At 44.0% G+C, this 21,423-nt stretch overlaps 1 protein-coding gene across 1 annotated transcript; it reads left to right on the top strand.

Annotated features, from left to right (window-relative positions):
- The first annotated feature begins 3,082 nt into the window (after positions 1 to 3,082).
- On the top strand, positions 3,083 to 21,130 carry SAMD3 (sterile alpha motif domain containing 3). Its single transcript, XM_088666134.1, has 10 exons — positions 3,083 to 3,183; positions 3,882 to 4,076; positions 5,722 to 5,820; positions 6,331 to 6,516; positions 7,263 to 7,347; positions 10,621 to 10,785; positions 17,488 to 17,700; positions 18,281 to 18,452; positions 18,833 to 18,915; positions 19,612 to 21,130. Exons 1-10 carry the CDS (start codon positions 3,101 to 3,103, stop codon positions 19,876 to 19,878), a joined length of 1,548 nt encoding a protein of 515 aa, XP_088522260.1. The 5' UTR covers positions 3,083 to 3,100; the 3' UTR covers positions 19,879 to 21,130.
- Positions 21,131 to 21,423: the final 293 nt, after the last annotated feature.

The following is a 21,423-nucleotide window of genomic DNA, read 5'->3' as shown; positions in this document are numbered from 1 at the left end:
GAAATAATTTTAAACATATTATGTTGAATATTATGCTATAGGAGAACTAGAAAAAATGCCAGAGGGCAAAATGCAGAGAAAATAAGCTTTATACTAGATAAGAATTTGGGGATAGGAACCAGCTCAGTTATGCTTTCCATTTAGAATGCGAAATGTTTTTGCAACTTTGTGTTGCATTATTTCTTCTTCTTTTTAAAGGATTTAAGAAGTAATTAGATTAGAAAAGGCTGCCGTGCCCTCTTCACAACAGGATGCCTACACTCTGTTTTATTTTGATACACCAAGCTGCCCCGGTTTGGATGTAATGTTCAACCATAATGTTGTACTACATGAGAGATCCTGGGGTGAGCCTCAGACTTGTGTGCTTTAGCATCCCTGTGATGTGAAGATTGAAAGCACCACTTCCTGGTTTAAAATAAGCAGAGTTTTGGGTTGGGGGGAAAGAGGAGTTTAAAAAAGAAAAGAAAATGTAAGCCTTGGAATTCATTTATGAATAGTATTATTATAACAGCATATTGCTATGAATAGATATTGGTTAAAATTAACCTCATGGTGATTGTAAAAGTGGATTCAGGGCCGGCCCAAAACACTGTCAGAGCTCAGGCCACCCCATTGCCAGTCCTGCTTTGCACCCTCCTTGAGTGTTTTTGACTGACTGGAAAGTGTCTTTGGATGGAGAGGAGAGAGAGTTGTGGTGGAAGAATGCTAATCTCACCTCCCTGTCCTGCCCTCTGCCCCGTCCAAATGCTTCCTCTTTCCATTCCATATTACACCGACCTCTGCACCAAGGCTTACATAGCTGGAGACTGAAGCTACTCTCTTGCAAAGCCGGGAGTCTGCCCATTAGGAGGCAGCTGTTTGCAGCCTGGTACTTGAACAGGGCTCTGTGGGGTTGTGTAGAGGTGCAAAAAGGAAGGGACAGGAAGACCTCAGGGAATGGGAAGGAGAAATGCTGAGGTAAAAACAAGGGGGTTGGAATGGAGAAGGAAAACAGTGACAGAGGGAGGAGAGAAAAAGCAGTGGGGAAGCCCAAGAATGCTTTTCCTCTCCATTTTTCTTCTCCATTTCGTTCCCTTGCTGGAGTACCTAGAGCAGGCATCCCCAAACTTTGGCCCTCCAGATGTTTTGGACTACAATTCCCATCATCCCTGACCACTGGTCCTCTTAGCTAGGGATCATGGGAGTTGTAGGCCAAAACATCTGGAGGTCTGCAGTTTGGGGATGCCTGGCCTAGAGGAGAACAACCAGGAACTTAGAAAGCTCCTTAGAACCACATTGTACTAAGTTAGAGCTCAGTATTGTCTACTCCAGGAATAGGGGATCTTTTTTAGCCCAAGAGCTGCAATTCCTCATAAACAAACTTCCAGCACTGGCGGTTGGCAGGGCTAGAGGCAAACATGGGTGTGGCAATGGATATGACTCTTACCTTTGTACTGTGGTCTACCTTCTAGCCATGCAAAATCCAGGTGTCTTAATAGTCTGGGATAGTCCTGAGAGCCAGAGAGATGAGCCTGGAGGTACTTTTGACCCTGTGCCTGATGTTCTCCAGCTGGCAGTGGCTCTCCATGTTTCAGACAGGAGTCTTTCCTAACCAGGGATTGAACCTGGGGCCTTCTGCTATACCAGTGTTTCTCAACCAGTGTGCCTCCAGATGTTTTGGGACTACAACTCCCATCATTCCTGACCACTGGTCTTGCTAGCTAGGGATGATGGGAGTTGTAGTCCCAAAACATCTGGAGGCACACTGGTGGAGAAACACTGTGCTATACGGCCCTTTTCTTACGGCGATGGGTTTGAAAAACATACGAAATGGTTGAAAGCATATGGCTAGCCCAGCGAAGAGAAGATCAATGGGAGACATGAATGCTGCCTCCAAATATCTAATGGGCTGCCGCAGAAAAGATGGAACAGGGATTGGCCTAGATGAATTCCACAATCCTCTTCTGAATCCATGGTTCTGAGTTATTTGTATTTGACGGATAAGTATGAATCATGGAATCACTACTGCTTGATTCAAGTATGAATCATAGAATCGCTACTGCTAAACACATAACTTTCAAAAACCTGTCTCATGAAAGGAGGTGGGCATTTCCATTTAAAGAGACCTCAGGAAACTGGAAGGGAAGAAGGAAGAGAACCTCTTAGGGTCAGGTTAGTTCACCCTCCCCACAAAAGCACTGAAATGTGGATTCCTGTGTGACTTCAAGGCAGGGGTGCCAACTTGATTAAAATATTTAGGGGGGCAGGTAAGCCCTGCCCCGCATCATCAATCATCAATCACAAGACACAACACACACACACACACACACACACACACACACCATTTGAATGGCAAGGCCCATCGATATTTTTTTTGGGGGGGGCAGCCTCCTCAAATATGCCTCAAGGACAGAGAATATCACGATATTGTCCTTCTACTGCTCAGTTGCACCAGACGCTTTGAAAATCTACCTGCAAACACATCCGTTTCTTGCATTTCCTAGAAATAGCTTGAATTATAAGGTGTCAGTAAAGGTGACTTCACAAAACTGGCGTGCGATTCTGTGGATTTTCTACCTTTGTTTATACTGCTCCCATTGCTGTACGTGTTCACTTGACTAGTTCCTCAATGGAGCAGTGTGGGTTAATGCGTTCAGTTTGCTCTAAATGTGCATGTGAGAGGATAATATGTAGTTTCTCCCCCATCCCAGCTTTCTGTAAAAAAAATATCAGCCATTTCCTGATGAGCATAGTGGTGGTGAATTTCACACCTTTCTCATATCTGTGTGGAAACTTGGGTGTTAATGGTGTAGGATCTGGGTGTGTTCAGTATTATAAAGAATGAAGCTGCCTGTTCGGAACAGAGGAAAGCAAGACTGGGATTCTAAGATCAGGTGAAAAAGGAATCATTAAACTGCCTCCTTACAGCAGGCATGAATATACAGTATAGTGTGCAAAATATGGGAACAAATTATTATCAGCCTGGAACCATGTGTACCTATTGCAAACTAGCAGGTTTTGGGGGTGGGGGAAGGACTGAACATTGACTCAAAGATTTAAAATAGAATCATTTTATTGTTCTTGTTTTTCCAAACTCTATAGTGGAGTTTTCCATCACAGCATGGAGATGGAAAGTTGGTCAGTTGATCAAGTCTGCAACTGGTTGCTACTGAAAAACTTAGGAGACCTGGTTCCTAAATTTCGTGGTAAGTCTGTTCTGTGTGTATCACTGTATGTGTCAAATATCTGTGTCATTTATAGAGGTTTATTAAATCAAATGAGGTTTCCATTGATGTTTCTAAGTATTTGTTGCAGGGGGTGGGGGTGAAATGTGGAATAAATTGCTGGATGCTAAAACCTTACAAGCTTTATGTGCATTCTGGTAGCATGTTTCTATGTGAAATTAATTGTTTTGATAGTGTTTGCTTCCTAGTTACATAATAATATAGCAATACAGTTTGTGAGTTTTTAACCAGGGGAAAGCTGTCATTAATTTCCAGAACAGGGCTGTGAGGTAAGCACAGGACTAAATATGCACCAGGCTTATCCACAGAACATTTTGAAGCAATCCAAAAAAGTACAGTGCCTCTGTGGATGTGGAGAGTACTTTTTAACCACCAATAGGCAACCACAACCTATTGGCTGGGGCTGGAGGTGGGGAGAAAAGTTCTTGGGACAGAAGACTTCAACTAGACTCCTGCCTTAGTGCCTCCTTCTGTAGCAATTCAACACCCACTAGACCCACAAAGCCAATATTGTGCCTAAGAACATCTGTACTCTAACTCAATTGAAAACAGATAGTGTGCACAAGGATTGATTGCTTGTTACAGTTTATATAGAACTTTCCCTTCAGATGTGCACAAAGAAAAAAAGACTTATACTTTTGTGTGAAATGATTCTTTGGCTCTTCTTTTAGAGGAAGAAGTGGGTGGAGCTGCTATGTTGGCTCTTAACGACAGGATGGTTCAGCAGCTGGTCAAGAAAATTGGGCACCAGGCAGTGTTAATGGATCTGATTAAAAAATGCAAGCAGCAGACAGAAGGACCAGCTTTTACCTGCAAAGTGCCCTTCTCTGAGTCACCAGGAGAATTCAGTGGGTAAGGCTCTGCAAAGAAAAATAAAGGAAGCAACAAAAGCATTCCATTTATATTCCAGTCAGAGGGGTTATCAGTTTTAATGCTAAGGCTCATTAATTTTTACAGTCACTGAATTTTGCTACTACAGTAATGTGAATTTGGAAGCTCGGCAGAATATGGCAATGAATGTTTATTGCTTGTTGTCCCTGAATATGGAAAAATAACAATCTGTCCTGTTTTTCTAAGGCACTGTTGCAATGTTCAGCTCGAACTAGTTTTGTGCCTCGTTTCTAAAATGAAAGGTGCTTGGGCTTTCAAGCCTGCTTGAAAATTGCACCCAGAGGCGGAACGAGCAAATCTTTCCACTTGTAAAGGTTCATCCTTAATCTATAGTTCAACTTTTATCTATAGATCAGGAGCAATAATGTTACACTTCCCCATTTTGCTCTGGCAGTGAGAACTGCCAGGGGCACAGTGTGTAACCAAGTTTTATTTTCTTTCCAACAAGGTAACTAGAGGATTATTGGTATATTGTCATAGTTGCATTTAATTTACAAATAAATCGGTTAGACAGAGGTGGTGGCACAGCTTAAACACTCCAAATGACAGCCCCCACACCAGATATTTAGGGAGATAACCCCCCTAAAATGGTACTAGTTTATGGAGTCCAAAGTCTCCGTATGACTGTGCCTTTTGGACTCTGGCCCAAACCAAAACCCTTATTATTATTCACACACAAACACCTTGTCCCTGCCCTCATAGTGGGAGAACCCAAATGAGTCACCTCTTCTGACCATTGCCCAGTATTTTTAGCTTCTATGGAGGCATGACCCCAGAACCTCATGGTCTACCAGTGCTCCTTGTAATGTCACCCATCCTTTAGAGTTCCATATAGTTCTTCTTCTGGGCAGAATATAAAGGGGGCACTTGAAAGGAGATTCAGGATCAGATATGAGCTCAGGAGCACCCAAAATGATAACCCTAGTCACCAAAATCAGATCAGAAAGCTACAACAATACAACTAAAGCAGAGTAGCATCCATGAAGCAGTTGACATAAGTTGAGATGACCAACTTATATGTCTGTAGGAGCTGTTTGGTTCTCCAAGGGCCAGATATATATTTTCCCAACTGACGTTTGGGCTGAGAACACACTGCACCTTTAAAGCACATTTCCCCCCCCCAAAAAATAATAATTCTGTGCACTGTAGTTTGCCCCTCACAAAGTTACGATTCCCAGCAACCTTTAGCAAACTAGAGTATCCATAATTATTTGAGGGGGAGGGAGGTTCTTTAAAAAGATTGTGTGTATACAGCTGTAAACAATATATAAAATCCACTGTGGATCTCTCTTTTTCTCACAACTTGACCATATTTGTTCATTTTTCTTGCAAGTGAATTAGTAGGCAGGCTTTGTACCAGACTGTGATCACATAATATGGTAGAGTCACAGGGGCCAGACGAAATTGTTTGGGGGACTGGCTGAATCCAGCCTGGCCATCCATGCTTCCAAGTTCCACATAGCCCTCATTCAGGCAGGAATATAAATAGAAGAGTTAAAAGGAGATTTAAGGGATTAAAAGGTAGATCTTTATACTTGGATCAAGACAGGAATTTCTATCTGTTGTGGGTCATAATCAACTGGGCAACATGTTTCCTTCCTTATAGAACCCATGGCATTCAGGTAACGGTTGGACACGCAAATTGTTTCTCTCCTAATGAAAGCCGTGATGATGGATCCATTGACCAAAGAGTTCTCAAACAAAAGTGAGTTTTTGGTTATCCTTCTCATTTCAAAGATATAGCTATCTTCATATAGAACCTCCCATACTACCAAGATATATTGACAATAACAAAGGATAACAACATCATATGCTTACATTAGTTTTTTTTTTAAGTCTTACACAAAGATGATATGATTCTCGGAGTAACAAATTATTTGGATGCAGAGAACTACTGGGGGGAGGGGAGGAGAGACAGGGAGTAGGGGTTCTAAAGCAAAATAAACTAAAGCACATTTTCTAAAAAATAATGTAAAGAAAAATATAATTTGGATCATATTATAATTTGTAACACATTTTTTTAAAATATAATAGATTATGTGGAAATAACCATAGGGGTAGCCCATGTTCCTGGACTGTAAAGCATAGTAAATATATTATAACAAGAGGATGGCTTGTCTTTCACTGATAATAAATCAATTGAAGGAGCCTAGCACAAGGAAGTATGTGAGAATTTAAAGTGCTAATGAATGGTCGTTTTTGCTTCCTTTGTCAGGAAAAACATGAGGCATGTTTTAACAAGATGCAAAACATTGCAATGGACAAATTCATATATTCTGCCTGAGTTCCCTTATGATGTCAAATGCATATTAGCAGAAAGAAAATGCCCTGGCCACAGTGTGAGAATAAGGATAATTGAATTCTTGCAAGCTGACATGACAAAGTATCTTGAAGGATCACTGTAAGTAAGGCAGTCTTCAGCATTCTGCCTCATGGGAGCAATATGGTATGGGGTGAATTTCCATAAGGATGATAAATTGATCTCTGCATGCTGTGATCTTTGATTTGAAGAGTGCCTAGGTATAAAGGCAGAATGAACATATTTGTGGCTGCCCATAACTTGTATGAGGGTTGGGAGGCCTGGAGGGTAGCCAGAGCCCACTTACGCCTATTCTCTTGCCACCCAGTCACTTAATAAACCCTGCAGACAGTGGTCCATGGTCTTGTTTGGACCAATGGACTGTCTTCCTAGCTGTCATCTCTCAGTGCTTGTCACCAAACCACAGGGAGCATGGTAAAGAAGCAGGAATGTCTCACTTACATGCAGGGGTGCAATCTCGCCCTCCGGATTGTGAGTGCCCACCACCTCAGTGCAGATGTGCAACATCACACAGAGAGATGTAGGAGCCCAACCACAGATATCCACTGCACAAGTGCTTCCACGGTGCTAAAGAAGAAATCAAATCTCCTTCCATATTAGGCACCCTGGGCCTGGGCACAGATCAGTGTTGATATGCAGCCTGATATGGTGGCAGCAGTGATAGGAATGACTGGGCCAGTGTGTGAGTAGAGATTGCCAAGAGTGTACTTTTTTATTTTGTATGATAGAGGCAGACATTAATGTAAAAGGAGCTGAAGATTTTCAAATTGAAGCAGCAGGGCACTTTAAATAATAATATTTGTATGCATTTTATATTGCGCGGGCAGATATCCAACCACTCAACAGTATAATGATGTTGTCAATGAATTGCTCCAGGCATACCCTTTTCTTGATGAGGATGGGAATGGCTTTGTAAGTACCCCAAACAAATGCAATTCTGTACTGTTGTTTTTCTTGAATTAAACATGCAATTGCTTTTATTTGATTATATACATTTCTATTGGGGTTTGGGCCTGCTTTTGTCATGTTTGCCTGGTATGGTGACTTCTGCCTGGAGATCTCTCAGTAGCTTTCTGTACCCTCAACCATTAGTATCCTGCAGGAGCAGCTGTCTGAATTGGGACTGGGCTTTCCAGTGGTTAGTCTTATTTGAGAGAGTGGTGCTTAGGGGATGTTGCTGGACCCTGTGGAACCTTCAATACATTGTTCCACAGAGGTTGATCTTACCCCCCTCCCCATGCGGGGCTTTCTGGAGAAATGCCATGTGTTGTCCTCAATATGTTAGCAAAGACTTCATAGATGAGTGCATGTTCCTTAGGAGAATGCTATCTATCCCCAGGTTGTGATCAAAAGGTGTGATTTGTATAAGCTTACCAAGGTTCCTGTCTCCACAGAGGAAACCTTGTGTGGCGAGGCCCCAGGGCCCAAAGTTCCCCTTGGATAATAAACACACGGACACAAATATTTTGAGTTAATGGGATAAATAAGGCCACAACTTTATTGGTTACAGATGTGAGCATTTGGCTTAGGCATTGGGTGAAACCGACTATATCATGACTCCTGCACACCCACATGAAGTATTAAGAGCACCCCCAGGTCCCCAATGGGGATGTTGTATGGCCCTAGACCATGCCCAGGCTTCGGACAGAATCCACCACCCCCACCCCACATCCCTTTAACAAGATCCCCTTAACTTGGAGGGGGCAGGTGGAGGCAATAACCTCCCATCCCATGAACCAGGTTTACCCAATGCCTAACCACCTAACCTTACAAAGTTGTGGCGATTGCTACAAGGTAGGCGAAAACCAAATGGCTGGCGCCAATTTGCCAAGTGGAAAAAATTCCTACCTGGCCCCAAGAATAAGGCAACCGACATTAGTCCATAGCAAGGCCAAAGTCAAGCAACGCATACAAAGAGGGTTGGTGGGCTGGGTGATCCAACAAAAGGAGGCCAAAGGAGGCCTCCCCCCAGCCATGCCCCCCGCTAACCAGATTGGTCAGCCGGGGGGCGTGATGCAGCTGGGAATCCCGATGATGCGGACGGCAACCCTCCACCTCCTGCTGGGTCCCAGTGAGGTCCCAGATGCCCACCCACAACTCCACCCCCAGGGAAGGGGAGTGGTCTTACAAGTACAGGCCCCTTTCAGAGGCCTGTACTTGACATGAGTGGGATGGGTTAAGGGGCCAGAGCTAGCTGGTGGGTTCTGAAAAGTCTCTTCATTCATACTGAACAACTGAAGGTTTGTGAGAGTTAAATATAAAGAACAACACTGGGACAGGAGTGTGTGATCATTTCAAACTTATGAAATGTTGGTCTTGGCAAGTGGACACCTGTGGCTTTCTGTTTTGACCTTTATTGTACTCTTGCAGGCATTTCCTAATTGTCTGCCATTCCTTTGAATTCAGTTTTTGGATGCTTATTACTTCATAGGTCCACTGGGCTAAGGTGATAATCTCATAGCAACTAGGAAATGTCAATCTGGATAGTATCCTCCATATATTACGAAGGATAAAGCTATCAATGGCTACAAGCCACAATGGCTATGTTCTGCCATCACAGTCAGAAACCATATCCTACTGACTACCAGTTCACAAGAGGGAGGGGAACACTGTTGCCAATGTCTCTTTTGTAGGATTCTCATCGGCATCTTTTTGCAAACCACTTTCAGGTTTTGTTTTGCTTTCTTTACAATCAAGTAGTAGATAAATGTTATGAAATAAGAAGCAAACAAACAAATCTGTTTGGCCACTGTGTGGTGGCTGAATTAGATGGACATGTGGCCTGATACAGCAGTTGTTATTCTTATATTATTATCACACTAGTGTCATTCAGCCCGTTCAGTAAACGGGCGCTAGCCGGGCGGGAATGGAGGGGAAGCCCTGGGACCGCGCAGGCGTCGCCTCCGTCGAGCGCCTGAGGCCCACCGGCCCGTCCTCCGCCTCCTCCCGCTGTCCCGAGTGGCAACGGCCTCCTCCACCTCCCTTCTCCTCCTCACCTGAGGAGAAGGAAGAGGCCTCTGCCGCCGCCTCCCACAGCGCGCCTCAGGTAAGAGCACCGCCCCTCGCTCTCCCGCCTCTCCGCCCTCGCGTCACTCCGCCGCAGCTCCCGCTCTCGCCCCACCCGCCGGCGAGCGCCTGAGGCCCACCGGCCCCTCCTCCGCCTCCTCCTGCTGTCCTGAGTGGTGACGGCCTCCTCCACCTCCCTGCTGCAGCGGAGTGATGCAGGGTGGCGAGGCGGGAGAGCGAGGGGTGGCGTGCTTACCTGAGGCGCGCTGCAGGAGGAGGAGGCAGAGGCCTCTTCCTTCTCCTCAGGAGAACGGAGGTGGAGGAGGCCGTCGCCACTCGGGACAGCGGGAGGAGGGGCTGGTCTGCGCTCCAAGTCTCTGCGTCCAATCCCTGTGTCCGTGGGGCACATGCACAGTAGCGCGGACACAGGGACACAGGGACTGGACGCAGAGACACAGGGACTTTATTATATAGGACAGGCATCCCCAAACTGCGGCCCTCCAGATGTTTTGGCCTACAACTCCCATGATCCCTAGCTTAAGGGACCAGTGGTTGGGGAAGATGGGAATTGTAGTCCAAAACATCTGGAGGGCCGAAGTTTAGGGATGCCTGATATAGGATGACACTAAAATGCTGAGAGCTATATGAGAAACTGTGGGTTATCAATAAGTTGGTTTACACTCTGATTTTCGATTCATGTTCTGTTACTCAGCCAGAAAACGTGGAACAAGATGGGCTATAATCTTAAACAGAATTTTAATGTACAGTAAGTTCACACACGCCTGTTTGCTTCTCAATGACTGAAACTTCAAGCGATTACTTGGATGTGTGAAAACAACTCCCCTGCATTGTGACTTACCAACTATGCTATTTGCTATGCTGTTAAAAGCAGGCAGCCATTGTTTTGCATTTACAATGTTATCATTTGTCAAACTACTTTTAGGCAAAGCTATTGCCTGCTGCCTTTCAAAGGTAGCTACTCTGTTTCCTCAATAGGGATGGGATGCAATTAGCTTCTGCAAAGTATACAGTAGTTGCATTTTTTTAAAAAAGAAAATCTGCTGGAAATGATATTCTAAAGGTTCTTTTTCTTTTAGCAATTTAGGAACAGTAGATAACTTGCTCTGAAAGAATAGATAAGGCTCCTGGAAGACACTAACAACTTTTTTAAATATGTAGTTTCTATGGAAACAAGCCCTTAAAGACCGTTTCAAGTATGTGCGGAGACCGATAGAGGATGATGAACAGGTGGTGAGAAATAAATGCAAGTTTGGACACAGGCGAGGGCAGACCAGAAAATCTTCTGAAAACAGGTGTGAGAAGGTCCAAGGAGTGCACACAAAAGTAAGTATTCAGGTTCTGTGGATGGAATAACAAGAGGATATGAATATGAGCTTTGCCTGTCCTTTCCAGCAACGCCTGAAAGGGGAAAATAGGAAGGTGTGCATTCCTCATATGGCCTCTTTCCAACCATTGAGCATTCCTCATATGGCCTCTTTCCAACCATTTTGATTCTTGAAGAATATGAGTGCCATATTTCCATTAAGGAGTCTAATGCCCCAATGCTTTAAAAAGTCCCATAGATTTCTGCCTGTCATTAATAGCTTAGATCTTAAGGTAACCTGAAGAAGTCTATGGAAAGAAAATTCCCTGTCTGCCCCTTTCTACTGCAACTTGAGATGGGGGATGAGGGCTTGAAGGAGGGAGGAGAGGATGGGTAGCATTTTGTCTATGAACTTCCTTAAGCTATCTTCCTTTCCCTTATAATCCAAGGCAATATGACAAGAATCTGACTGCAACATTCCTAGACCTTATTAAGATATCCCTGTGATGAGTAACAAGTAACTAAAGAGTTAACTGTGTACTGTAGCACCTGACCACTGAGGAATATCATGTTACAGAATGTACCAGAAGTGTTTCTGTATGTTGCAGTTGGTTTCGTTTCTGCCTGGGAGACGGTCGCAAGATGTCTGCGCTCTCACCAGGTTGTTTGTTATTTTCTCTCTAGAATAAACTTAAGTAGTTATTAGAACACTTTGGACTCTGTGTGTTCTTAAGAGGCTTTTTATCCAACGGCTATACAAGCTTTCGCTGTGTGAGAAGAAGAACTCTGCTGTGTGTGTGTTTTACTGCCAGCCCGGTTCTACGGAAGCAGAGAAGCGGAGAGGAAGCGCGCCGGGCGATAATCAGAGGCTCCTAATTGAGTCATAAACAACTCAACGGAGCCCTATACCCGTCACAGGTTATGGGAGATAATAGGTCATGGGCCACCTGTCACAGGTTCTGGGTGACAGGTTATGGGTCATAGAACCTAATCAATCACCAAAGCAATAAAAGGTGATTGCAGCTGTAAAAGCCGTGGAGAAAGCCGGTGTAAAGAGCTAGCTGGGAGAAACCTGTTGTTTTGCAGTCGGCAATCAATAGATGCACTCGCTAGCAGAAAGACCCTGTACCAGAAGGCTGGGATCCGCAGTCTACCCGGAGGAGCAACGTGAGCTATTCTGAGTGAGTACACAGACACGGAGCCCGGGGGTGGACAAGATGGCGGAGCAGCTACAGGAGTCATTTGTCGTGCCGTTCCAGAGGTTGAATGGCGACAACTATGCAGAGTGGAGAGAAAGGGCCAGAATGTGGTTGCTAGGAAAGGATTTGTGGACTTGTGTGTTAAATCCTCCAACCCCTGTCGCTGATAATTCAGCAGCTGAAGCACAGAGGTTTGCAGCAGAAACCAGGAAAGACAATAAGGCTCTATGTGCCATTGCCATGAGCTGCGATACTACGCAACTGCCCTATGTGCAAAATGCTGAGAATGCCAAGCAAGCCTGGGACAGTTTGGCGGATGAGGAACTGAGACGCCAGAAAGAATCGGCTGAGAAGGGGGGCCATGGGCGCAGAGAAGCCAGTGGGGGTGCAGTAAAAAGCACTGAGGAATCCACTGTGAGTGCGTGCGCAACAAGGCTTTGCTATCGGTGCCAGCAGCCTGGGCACGTAGCGAGATTTTGCCCAGCTCCGGAAGCAGCCAAGGTCACTCAGCCAGGTGCCAGGCAACCCAGCGGACGTGGTCATGGGACCAGCCAGCAGCGCCGAGGCAGAGGACGTGGGAAAACTCCAGATAAGCCTGTCAGCCGTCTTTCTGCTGCCTTAGCAACGGTTCGAAACAGAGGACAGGACAGTTTCACTTTTATTATCGACTCAGGCAGCAGCCATCATCTTGTACCTCCTTCAGGACAGATCCTGAACTGCAGGCCACTTGAAGATGAAAAGAGCCTGCATCTTGCTGATGGTTCTTCTGGAACAATTAAAAGCAAGGGTGTTTTTTATATGCAATGCTTAGACACTAACCTTGATGTTTATGTTGTACCAGGCATGGAGAATGGTCTTTTAAGTGTGTCTTGCTTATTGCGTGAGGGCTTTGAAATAAGTTTTGCCAATGGTGTTTGCAAAATTGCCAGAGATGGGGCTGAGCTGGTAAGTGTTACTGTTGGGTCTGATGGTCTGTTTGTCCTAGATGGGAGGGGGCAAGCAGGTGGAAGTAACACTGGTGATGCTCAGGCTAAAAGTGCCAATACCCCAAAGGGCACAGAGGGCGCTATCCATAAGGATTGTATTCATGCTTGGCACAGAAAATATTGTCATATGTCTTTTCCTTATGTGCAAAAAGCCCCTGATTTTGTCAAAGGTTGCAGGTTCAAGCCATGTCAAAAACACCTGCAATGCCGCGCATGTGCGAAAGCGAAGACGAAGAGATGCTCTTATCCTAGGTCTGAGAGGAAGAGCACAAAACCATTTCAGTTAGTTCACTTGGATATTTCTGGGCCTATGTCAACGTTAAGTTTAGGTGGTTCAAAATATGTTTTGTGTCTTTTGGATGATTTCAGCCATTTTTCCTGGGTCATAACACTGAAAGAGAAGGGGGAGGCTGCCAGAGTGATACAGGAGTGGGTAGCCGAGGTAGAACTACAGTTCTCCGTCACTGTCCAGTGTTTTCAGAGTGACAGGGCGGGAGAGTTTTTGAGTGCAGAACTACAAGGGTTTTTCCGAAGCAAGGGAATTAGGCACAGGAAAACCGCTCCTTTTAGTCCACAGGAGAATGGTTTAGCTGAAAGGAAATTTAGAACGCTGTCTGAACTGGTGGAGGCAACGTTGTTTGATGCAGGACTACCCCAGAAGTTTTGGGGGGAATGCTATAAATTTGTGAATTATTGTTCAAATCGCGCTTTTAATTCAGTTGTGGACAACACACCCTACTACATGTTGTATGGCAAAGTTCCGAAGGTGCACTATTTCAGAACTTTTGGGTGTGAGGCTTGGGTTCTAATTCCAAAGCAGAAGCGCAGAAAGGGAGGATCAAGATCCAGAAAAATGATCTTCTGTGGTTACGAACCAAACTCAAAGGCTTGGAGGTTTGTACCAGCAGAGGGGGACCAAACCCGCGTTCACATTAGCAGGAGTGCTACGTTCTGTGAACAAGAGGGCTGGAGACGCATTCATGCTAACCCCGAAGTTCTTCTTGACTGGTCTTCAGGTTTTGACCAGGAAGAGGAAACTCAGGTAGCTGATGCTGGAGTTCCAGGTGCTGCAGGACCAGATCCAGGTCAGGCAGCTGGTCCAAGTGGTGTAGCTCCTAGGGAAGTGAAGCAAGTAGTCAGAAGCGCACCGACTTCACCCCAGGTCAAGCCTGGGAAGTACAGCAAACGTGGTAGGTCACCCACTTCACCCAAAGCAAGCCCAGAGGGGGCTGCAAAGCGTAGTAGGTCTCTTGACAGTGCTGCTAGTCCGAGAGAGCCACAGTCAGAGACAAGCAGTTCGGATTTAGAGGGGGAAGATGTGGGACCAAGGCGTTCAAAACGCACCACGAAAGGTAAACCACCTGAAAGGTTTTCAGCTGTCAGTGTATGGGCGAACCTAGCAGTGTGTGAGCCTGAAAGCTTTGAAGAGGTGCAACAGTTGTCAGTGGAGGAAGCTAGTAAGTGGAAAGTTGCAATGGAGAAAGAGTTGAACTCCATGCAATCTCTTGGTGTGTATAGCCTAACACAGTTGCCAGAAGGCAAGAAAGCAGTCAGTTGTAGGTGGGTCTACAGGCTGAAACCCACAGTGACTGGAGAGCCTCAGTACAAGGCTAGATTAGTGGCTAGAGGTTTTACTCAGAAGAAAGGAATCCACTACACAGATGTCTTTAGTCCGACTTCGAGAGCGGAATCTTTCAGGATGCTTTTAGCGACTGCAGCGCAGAGAGGCCTAGTGGTCAACCACTTTGATGTGGACACCGCTTATTTGAACTCTGACCTCCAGGAGGAGTTGTACATGCTGCCTCCTCCAGGGTTTGAGAGTGACGTGCCAGGTCAGGTGTGGAAGCTGCACAAGTCGATCTACGGTCTGAAGCAATCCGCTAAAAATTGGAATTCATGTCTTGATTCTGTTTTGAAGAGCCTAGGTTTCAGGAAGAGTCTAGCTGACAGTTGTCTGTATCTCAGAGGTGAAGGAGAACAGCAAGAACTGTTGCTTGTCTATGTTGATGACTTGATCTGCTTAGCAAAGAGCCAGACGCAAGTGCAGAAGTTTGCAAAAGAGCTAGGCAAGAGGTTCAAACTCAAGAATCTAGGTGCAGTGAATGTTTATCTAGGTGTGCAGATAGACAGAACTGAGGATGGAAGTTTTTTGCTCAGTCAGAAAGGCAAGATTGAACATTTGCTTGAGAAGTTCAGAATGTCTGATTGTAAAGGGGTCAGAACACCCATGGAGACAAACTTTGTGAAAGAGTCACAAGTGAAGGACAAAGTAGCGTTTGAGAGTCCTGAAGTGTTTCAGTCAGCGCTAGGGAGTCTGTTGTATTTGTCACAATGGAGCAGACCAGATATTGCTTTTGCAGTCAATTTGCTCAGTAGAGAAGCATCGAAACCTAGCGTGCATGCTTGGAATGGCATTAAGAGAGTGCTTAGGTATTTGCAGGAGACCAAAGAGTATTGTTTGGAGATGTCAGCGCAAGGTGAGCCACAACTCACTTGTTTTGCAGATGCTGATTGGGCCAATCAGGAGGACAGGAAGTCAGTGACTGGTTTGGTAGTCAAGTTTGGAAATGCCCTGATTGGTTGGCGGTCGCGCAGGCAAAGCCTAATAGCAATGTCTTCCACGGAAGCCGAATTCTGTGCGTTGTCTGCGACATGCACTGAATTGGAGTACTACAGATGTTTGGTCCAGGAAATCTGGGGTGATTGTAGCCAGCCCATCACTGTTTGGGGCGACAATCAACCATCTTTGAGACTGGCGGAGTCTGGACAGTTCAAAGCCAGAACCAAACACTTAGACATCCGCTTCCGAAACGTATGTCAGAGCATACAGGTAGGCTTGGTGAAGTTGAGGTATTGTCCAAGCCAGGAGAACCTAGCAGATGGGTTCACAAAACCCTTGAGTTTCCAACGGCATGGGGAATTCTGTGAAGGGTTGGTTTTGGGGTAAGTTTGGATACCCGCTATCCCCAGTGTTCAGGTGAGAGGGGGTGTGATGAGTAACAAGTAACTAAAGAGTTAACTGTGTACTGTAGCACCTGACCACTGAGGAATATCATGTTACAGAATGTACCAGAAGTGTTTCTGTATGTTGCAGTTGGTTTCGTTTCTGCCTGGGAGACGGTCGCAAGATGTCTGCGCTCTCACCAGGTTGTTTGTTATTTTCTCTCTAGAATAAACTTAAGTAGTTATTAGAACACTTTGGACTCTGTGTGTTCTTAAGAGGCTTTTTATCCAACGGCTATACAAGCTTTCGCTGTGTGAGAAGAAGAACTCTGCTGTGTGTGTGTTTTACTGCCAGCCCGGTTCTACGGAAGCAGAGAAGCGGAGAGGAAGCGCGCCGGGCGATAATCAGAGGCTCCTAATTGAGTCATAAACAACTCAACGGAGCCCTATACCCGTCACAATCCCTCCCTTTTGTACTGGCAGAGAATGTCCTACCCACCATTTCTGTGCATGCAAATAACCTAAATGTTGGCTGTATTACAGCTGAGATGGGAGAAGGGACACATAAAGAACTGGAACCTAAGTGTTTGGATTGGAAATCATGGTGCTTGGGGACAAAAGAGGTGCAGACTTTGTCAAGGCATTCATCCTATGTACCCACTTAGGCTTGTTATTACTAAAGACTGATTTATATCATTATGGCTATAGCGAAATTGCTAGATGCGAATTTACCTTTGGGCGACATATCACCCTGAATAAATATGGTAATGCTTTTGCTTATCTGTTTTTGCTTCACTTTCTGCACTCACTTAGGTCTGGGGAGGGGAAGTGAACAGTATCCCCACTCTTCCCTCCACCCCAACCATTTTGCTAGTTCTGATTATCAGCTACGCCTGATAATTGCCAGTTGTAGTGTCCTATAAATTACTGGTGAGATTATACTTAGTAACACAATAATTATTTTACCATTTTAGAATTAAGAACTCTTCTAGAAGATCAGCATTTGGATTACTTAATTGTGACTATAAGAAGCTTGGGGGAGGTTTCTTTCCCCATATTTTTAAATTTAAATATATAATAAAACACTTGAAAATTGGCACAAATAATGTGTTTTTAGTCTGGAAAGTACTGATAAACAAGGAGTACTGAGTCTACTTGACTGGAATGTACTTATGGGTTCTAATTTTGAAGGGAAACTCAATTATAATTATAGATAAGAATTGTGCTTGCAAAGAATGCCTTTATCTTTATCTTCTAAATGTTGTTACCACCAAATGCTGCTGGAAATAAGATACTTCCGTTATGATGATGATGTTGTTGTAAAGAATGCAGGGTTTTGTTTTGTTTTTAAAAGAAGTATGAGAACCCTGAGAAAGAAATACTTGTAAAGCATTTGCCAAACATTAACAGTGCAGTCCTGTGCATCTGTACTCAAAAGCAAGCCCCACTGAGTTCAATGAGAGGTACTCCCAGCTGTGTATAGGATTAGTTTTTCTTGATAAATTGCACTATTATTAACAAAGACTATTCCTTTTTTTTTTTTTTGGTAAAAATGCACTCTGCAAAATAGTTAACTAAATGACTATTTTAACAGGTTAAAAACATTTACAATGAAGACCTTGATGTTGAGATAATTGAACATATTAGCTGGTTTAAGGAAGAATATATGAAAACGGAGAGAAATTGGGTAGAAGTGGACAACAGGATGACCAAGACTTTAGAAATTAGAAGGAAGATGATCAATAAAGAGAGGAAGCCTTTGAAGGAAATTCTCAGCCTATTCCCATTTTTAAAGTGTCCTTATCAGGTAATGGGGTTTTTCTTAGAAACAACCTTATATTTCATGACAGGACATGAGTGCGCATAGGCATTTCTATGTTTGTGGCAAAGAAGGCACTTCTGTAACTTATGCGGAGGTTTTAACAGCAAATCACACCCTGCTATAGTGAGCCAAGAAAAATATGATGGCTATGCTCTGCCTCCAGTGATTCTGAAACCCCAGTAACGCTGCAAAGGAGAGAGTGCTCTTGTGATCTGGTCTTGCATCAGTGCATACTTCTACTTATGTGCTCTATAAATTGTAATTTAACACATTTTCTCAGTTGAATTACAGTAGACCCTCGGGTTACATTACTCTCGAGTCATGTAAACTTCGAGTTGCGAAAGCGGCAAACCTGGAAGTATTTTTCCAGGTTTCACCGCTCGCGCATGCACCACACACATTCGTGCACCACACGCATGCACAGAAGTGCTCTATCGTGTCGCATGCATGCGCAGAAGCAGTGCTTCTGGATACGGATTTTTCAGGGTGCGCACATACCCCCAGAACAAATTAAATTCGTATCTAGAGGGTCCACTGTATCGAAATTGCTTTCCTTTCCCTTTAGCTCTTCAGAGAATATCATCTTCTAACACGGAAAGACATTTACAAGAAAACAGCTGAGATTTTGGAAGCGTATTCAGAGGACATACTGACGTCGTATGTGGTGAAGAATAGTCCAGTTATTGTTGCTCTGCAGAAGAACCTGAAGCAGTACATGGAAGATGACATTCGGACATGTTGGTATAGCCTGTTGTGTTTGATTTTAAAGCAGTTAATGGGCAAGATACTTTGTATAATAGAGGCTAAGTAAACGTTTTCCTTAAGTGCACTGAGAAATGGCTGTTTGCTTTCAATGCACTATGGGACAGATCCTACATAGAATATAAATGACTTATTAACTGAAAAAGGAAGGTTGATTAATCATGCTTGAGATGCTGAATGTTTCTTGTAAAGGTGACTAATGTGTGTGTGAAGTAACTCTAATAAATTATTGTCAAGAGTGGGGAAAAACATCCAAATATAGAGCATTCTGCTTTGAACACAACTGCCTTTTAAAACGCTTGCCTCTTCTGGCTGTTAATCCTACTGCCCTGTCATTGTTATTCACTTTCGATAGATATGAATATTACTGCCACATGTTTACTTTTGCCAGATGTTTTTGGAGAGGATTCCTGTTTGCTGGCTGCTGTGAATGAGGAGGTATGTAGATAACGAATTATACATAGCTGCCAAGTTATCCCTTTTTTAAAGGGATTTTCCCTTATGCTGAATAGGCTTCCTCGCGAGAAAAGGGAAAACTTGGCAGCTATGGAATTATATGGCGGGAGGCCGGACCTTTTTTTAAAATAAAAAATCCACATGTACTCATTTGTCCTTATGCAACATTGCAACAATATATTTGGAGTCACCATTGATAATGGTTGGTAAGATGTAAAATGGTTTTTCTTTTATGTCTTGATTTTGTCAGGCATTGGAGTGCTTTCCTGGAAGTAGCCCAAGTAGTAAGAACCAAATTGGGGTCAGCAGTTCCAATTCTTATTTACTAACGATCTTATATTGTAGCACCTTAAAGACCAACTAAGTTTTTATTTTGGTATGAGCTTTCGTGTGCATGCACAGAAGTGTGCATGCACACGAAAGCTCATACCAAAATAAAAACTTAGTTGGTCTTTAAGGTGCTACTGAAGGAATTTCTTTTATTTTGCTTCGACTCAGACCAACACGGCTACCTACCTGTAACTAGATCTTATATTGTGTTTTTTCATTCAACTTGAACTCTAATTACTGGTTTAAAAGACAGTTTTGAGAGAATGATGGTCCTCCTGCTACTTCCTTTTTAGTTAATACAAGAAATCCCATGAATTTTATGCGTAGACTTCTATTTTTCTAAACCAGGTGAAAGTGTCAACACCAGTACTAGAAGTAAAATACCCATTTGATGTAAACGTGTGTGAGTGTTCCCTGTATGTGGAGAAGGAGAAATTGGCCCAGCTGGATGATTGTTCAATGGCCCTCGCTGCTCTGCTGGCTTCCTACCATGTCTTCGGCATTCCATACCCCAAAAGACTGTACAATACCCTTCACTTTTTGGAGTCCCTCATCTTTGAAGTCAAGTGTCCGCAGTTACTTTCAGCAAAAATCAGGGAACTGGGGAAAATGTGAATGTACCAATACTGAATATTACTTAATATGGCTTTGGGGCAGAATCCACTTGCAAGTAATTCCTGATTTTATCATTTGCCATTTTGATTGATTTAAGTGCACTATTTAGTAAAAGTTCACATAATCTTGCTCCTTCAGTTAAAAAAAAAGTTAGATGTTTTATGAACATATACTTTTATAGCAACTATCTTCTGCCAAATACTCATATTCTTAACACCCAACTTGAATGGGATGTGGGTTTTTTTATGTTTCCATGAATATCCTGTCCCTCTAGTTTCATAACTTTGTTATTTCCTAACAGTGTTCATAAAAATGTAATGCAACTTGATTTTAAATAATTATCTATGGTCTTACCTATGGTCCTGTGACAAATGCATTTTAATTTTAAATGTGTTGACTCTGTATCAACTGTATCATCCATGCTACATGATTGTGCAGTTCTACCTTGACTTAAAAGAAACATTCCTCAGGAGAGCAATTAAAAATAATCATAATGGGGCAAGAATGGGAGGTTCATGTTGCCCAAGCTATTGGAACCACTTTTATTTCTAGAAGTATAGTAGTATAGAAGTAAGAGAAGTGTATAAGTAAGAGAACGATAGCGCATATACAACGTCAGATGATCCCTTGCCTCTCTAGCTAACATGAAAATATGTACCATGTGTGAAAAATGACATACTTACTTCCCACGGTAATTTTGCCAGTCATGGGGCAATGTAAGTAACCCCACCATCTAGTTGTTTACAGATGCTACCATAGGACTGAACCATAGCAAAGCTGCTCTTTCCACTCTCTTAGCTTGTGAGAATACCAGACACTGCTCACTTGTTTAAGCATGGAGGTTAAAAACACTCTAGCTCTATTAAAAGGGTAAAGGTACCCCTGACCGTTAGGTCCAGTCGCAGACTACTCTGGGGTTGCGTGCTTCATCTCGCTCTACAGGCCGAGGGAGCCGGCATTTGTCCGCAGACAGCTTCCGGGTCATGTGGCCAGCACGACTAAGCCACTTCTGGCGAACCAGAGCAGCGCACGGAAACAGCGTTTACCTTCCCGCCGGAGCAGTACCTATTTATCTTCTTGCACTTTCAAACTGTGCTTTCAAATGTGCTTTCAAACTGCTAGGTTGGCGCTAAATATTATAATTAACACTCTGTTAATAGTTACTAACAGGATCCAGTATCAAATTCTACACTTGTAAAGCACACTCAGTCTCATTTGCACATCAGAGTAAACTATTACAATGGTTTATCACAAAGGGGCCTTTCTAGTCTGTATCAGGGGCGTACCCAGGATCAAAACTGGGGGGGGGGCAAGCCATGGTCGTTCAGGGGCGGGGCCAAGGCACGGGAGGGGAGGGGCCACAAAGTGGGGAATTTTGGCTGGGGCTACAGGGCCAGCGGGCCCGACGACTCTGCGGCGGCGGCTGCAGCCGCTAAATGAACCCCCTAAACTCTCTCACACGAATTCCCCCTGCTCTGAAGCAGGGCCGTCTCTAGGCCCAGGTCCAGTGGCACGGGGCGCCAGGCCACCACTTTTACAAGTGAA

This window comes from Zootoca vivipara, chromosome 3 (genome assembly GCF_965207765.1).
Source record: "Zootoca vivipara chromosome 3, rZooViv2.hap1.1, whole genome shotgun sequence".
Lineage (NCBI taxonomy): Eukaryota > Metazoa > Chordata > Lepidosauria > Squamata > Lacertidae > Zootoca > Zootoca vivipara.
The sequence above is the reverse complement of the archived record's forward strand: the minus strand, read 5'-3'. Positions and strand labels throughout refer to the sequence as shown.

Excerpts from the sequence above, each read along its gene's own strand:
- SAMD3 (XM_088666134.1), top strand. The coding sequence starts at position 3,101 with ATGGAGATGGAAAGTTGGTCAGTTGATCAAGTCTGCAACTGGTTGCTA. Across the intron at positions 5,821-6,330 it reads CAAAGAGTTCTCAAACAAAA|GAAAAACATGAGGCATGTTT; the intron begins GTGAGTTTTTGG and ends TTCCTTTGTCAG. Across the intron at positions 10,786-17,487 it reads TCCAAGGAGTGCACACAAAA|GTTAAAAACATTTACAATGA; the intron begins GTAAGTATTCAG and ends CTATTTTAACAG.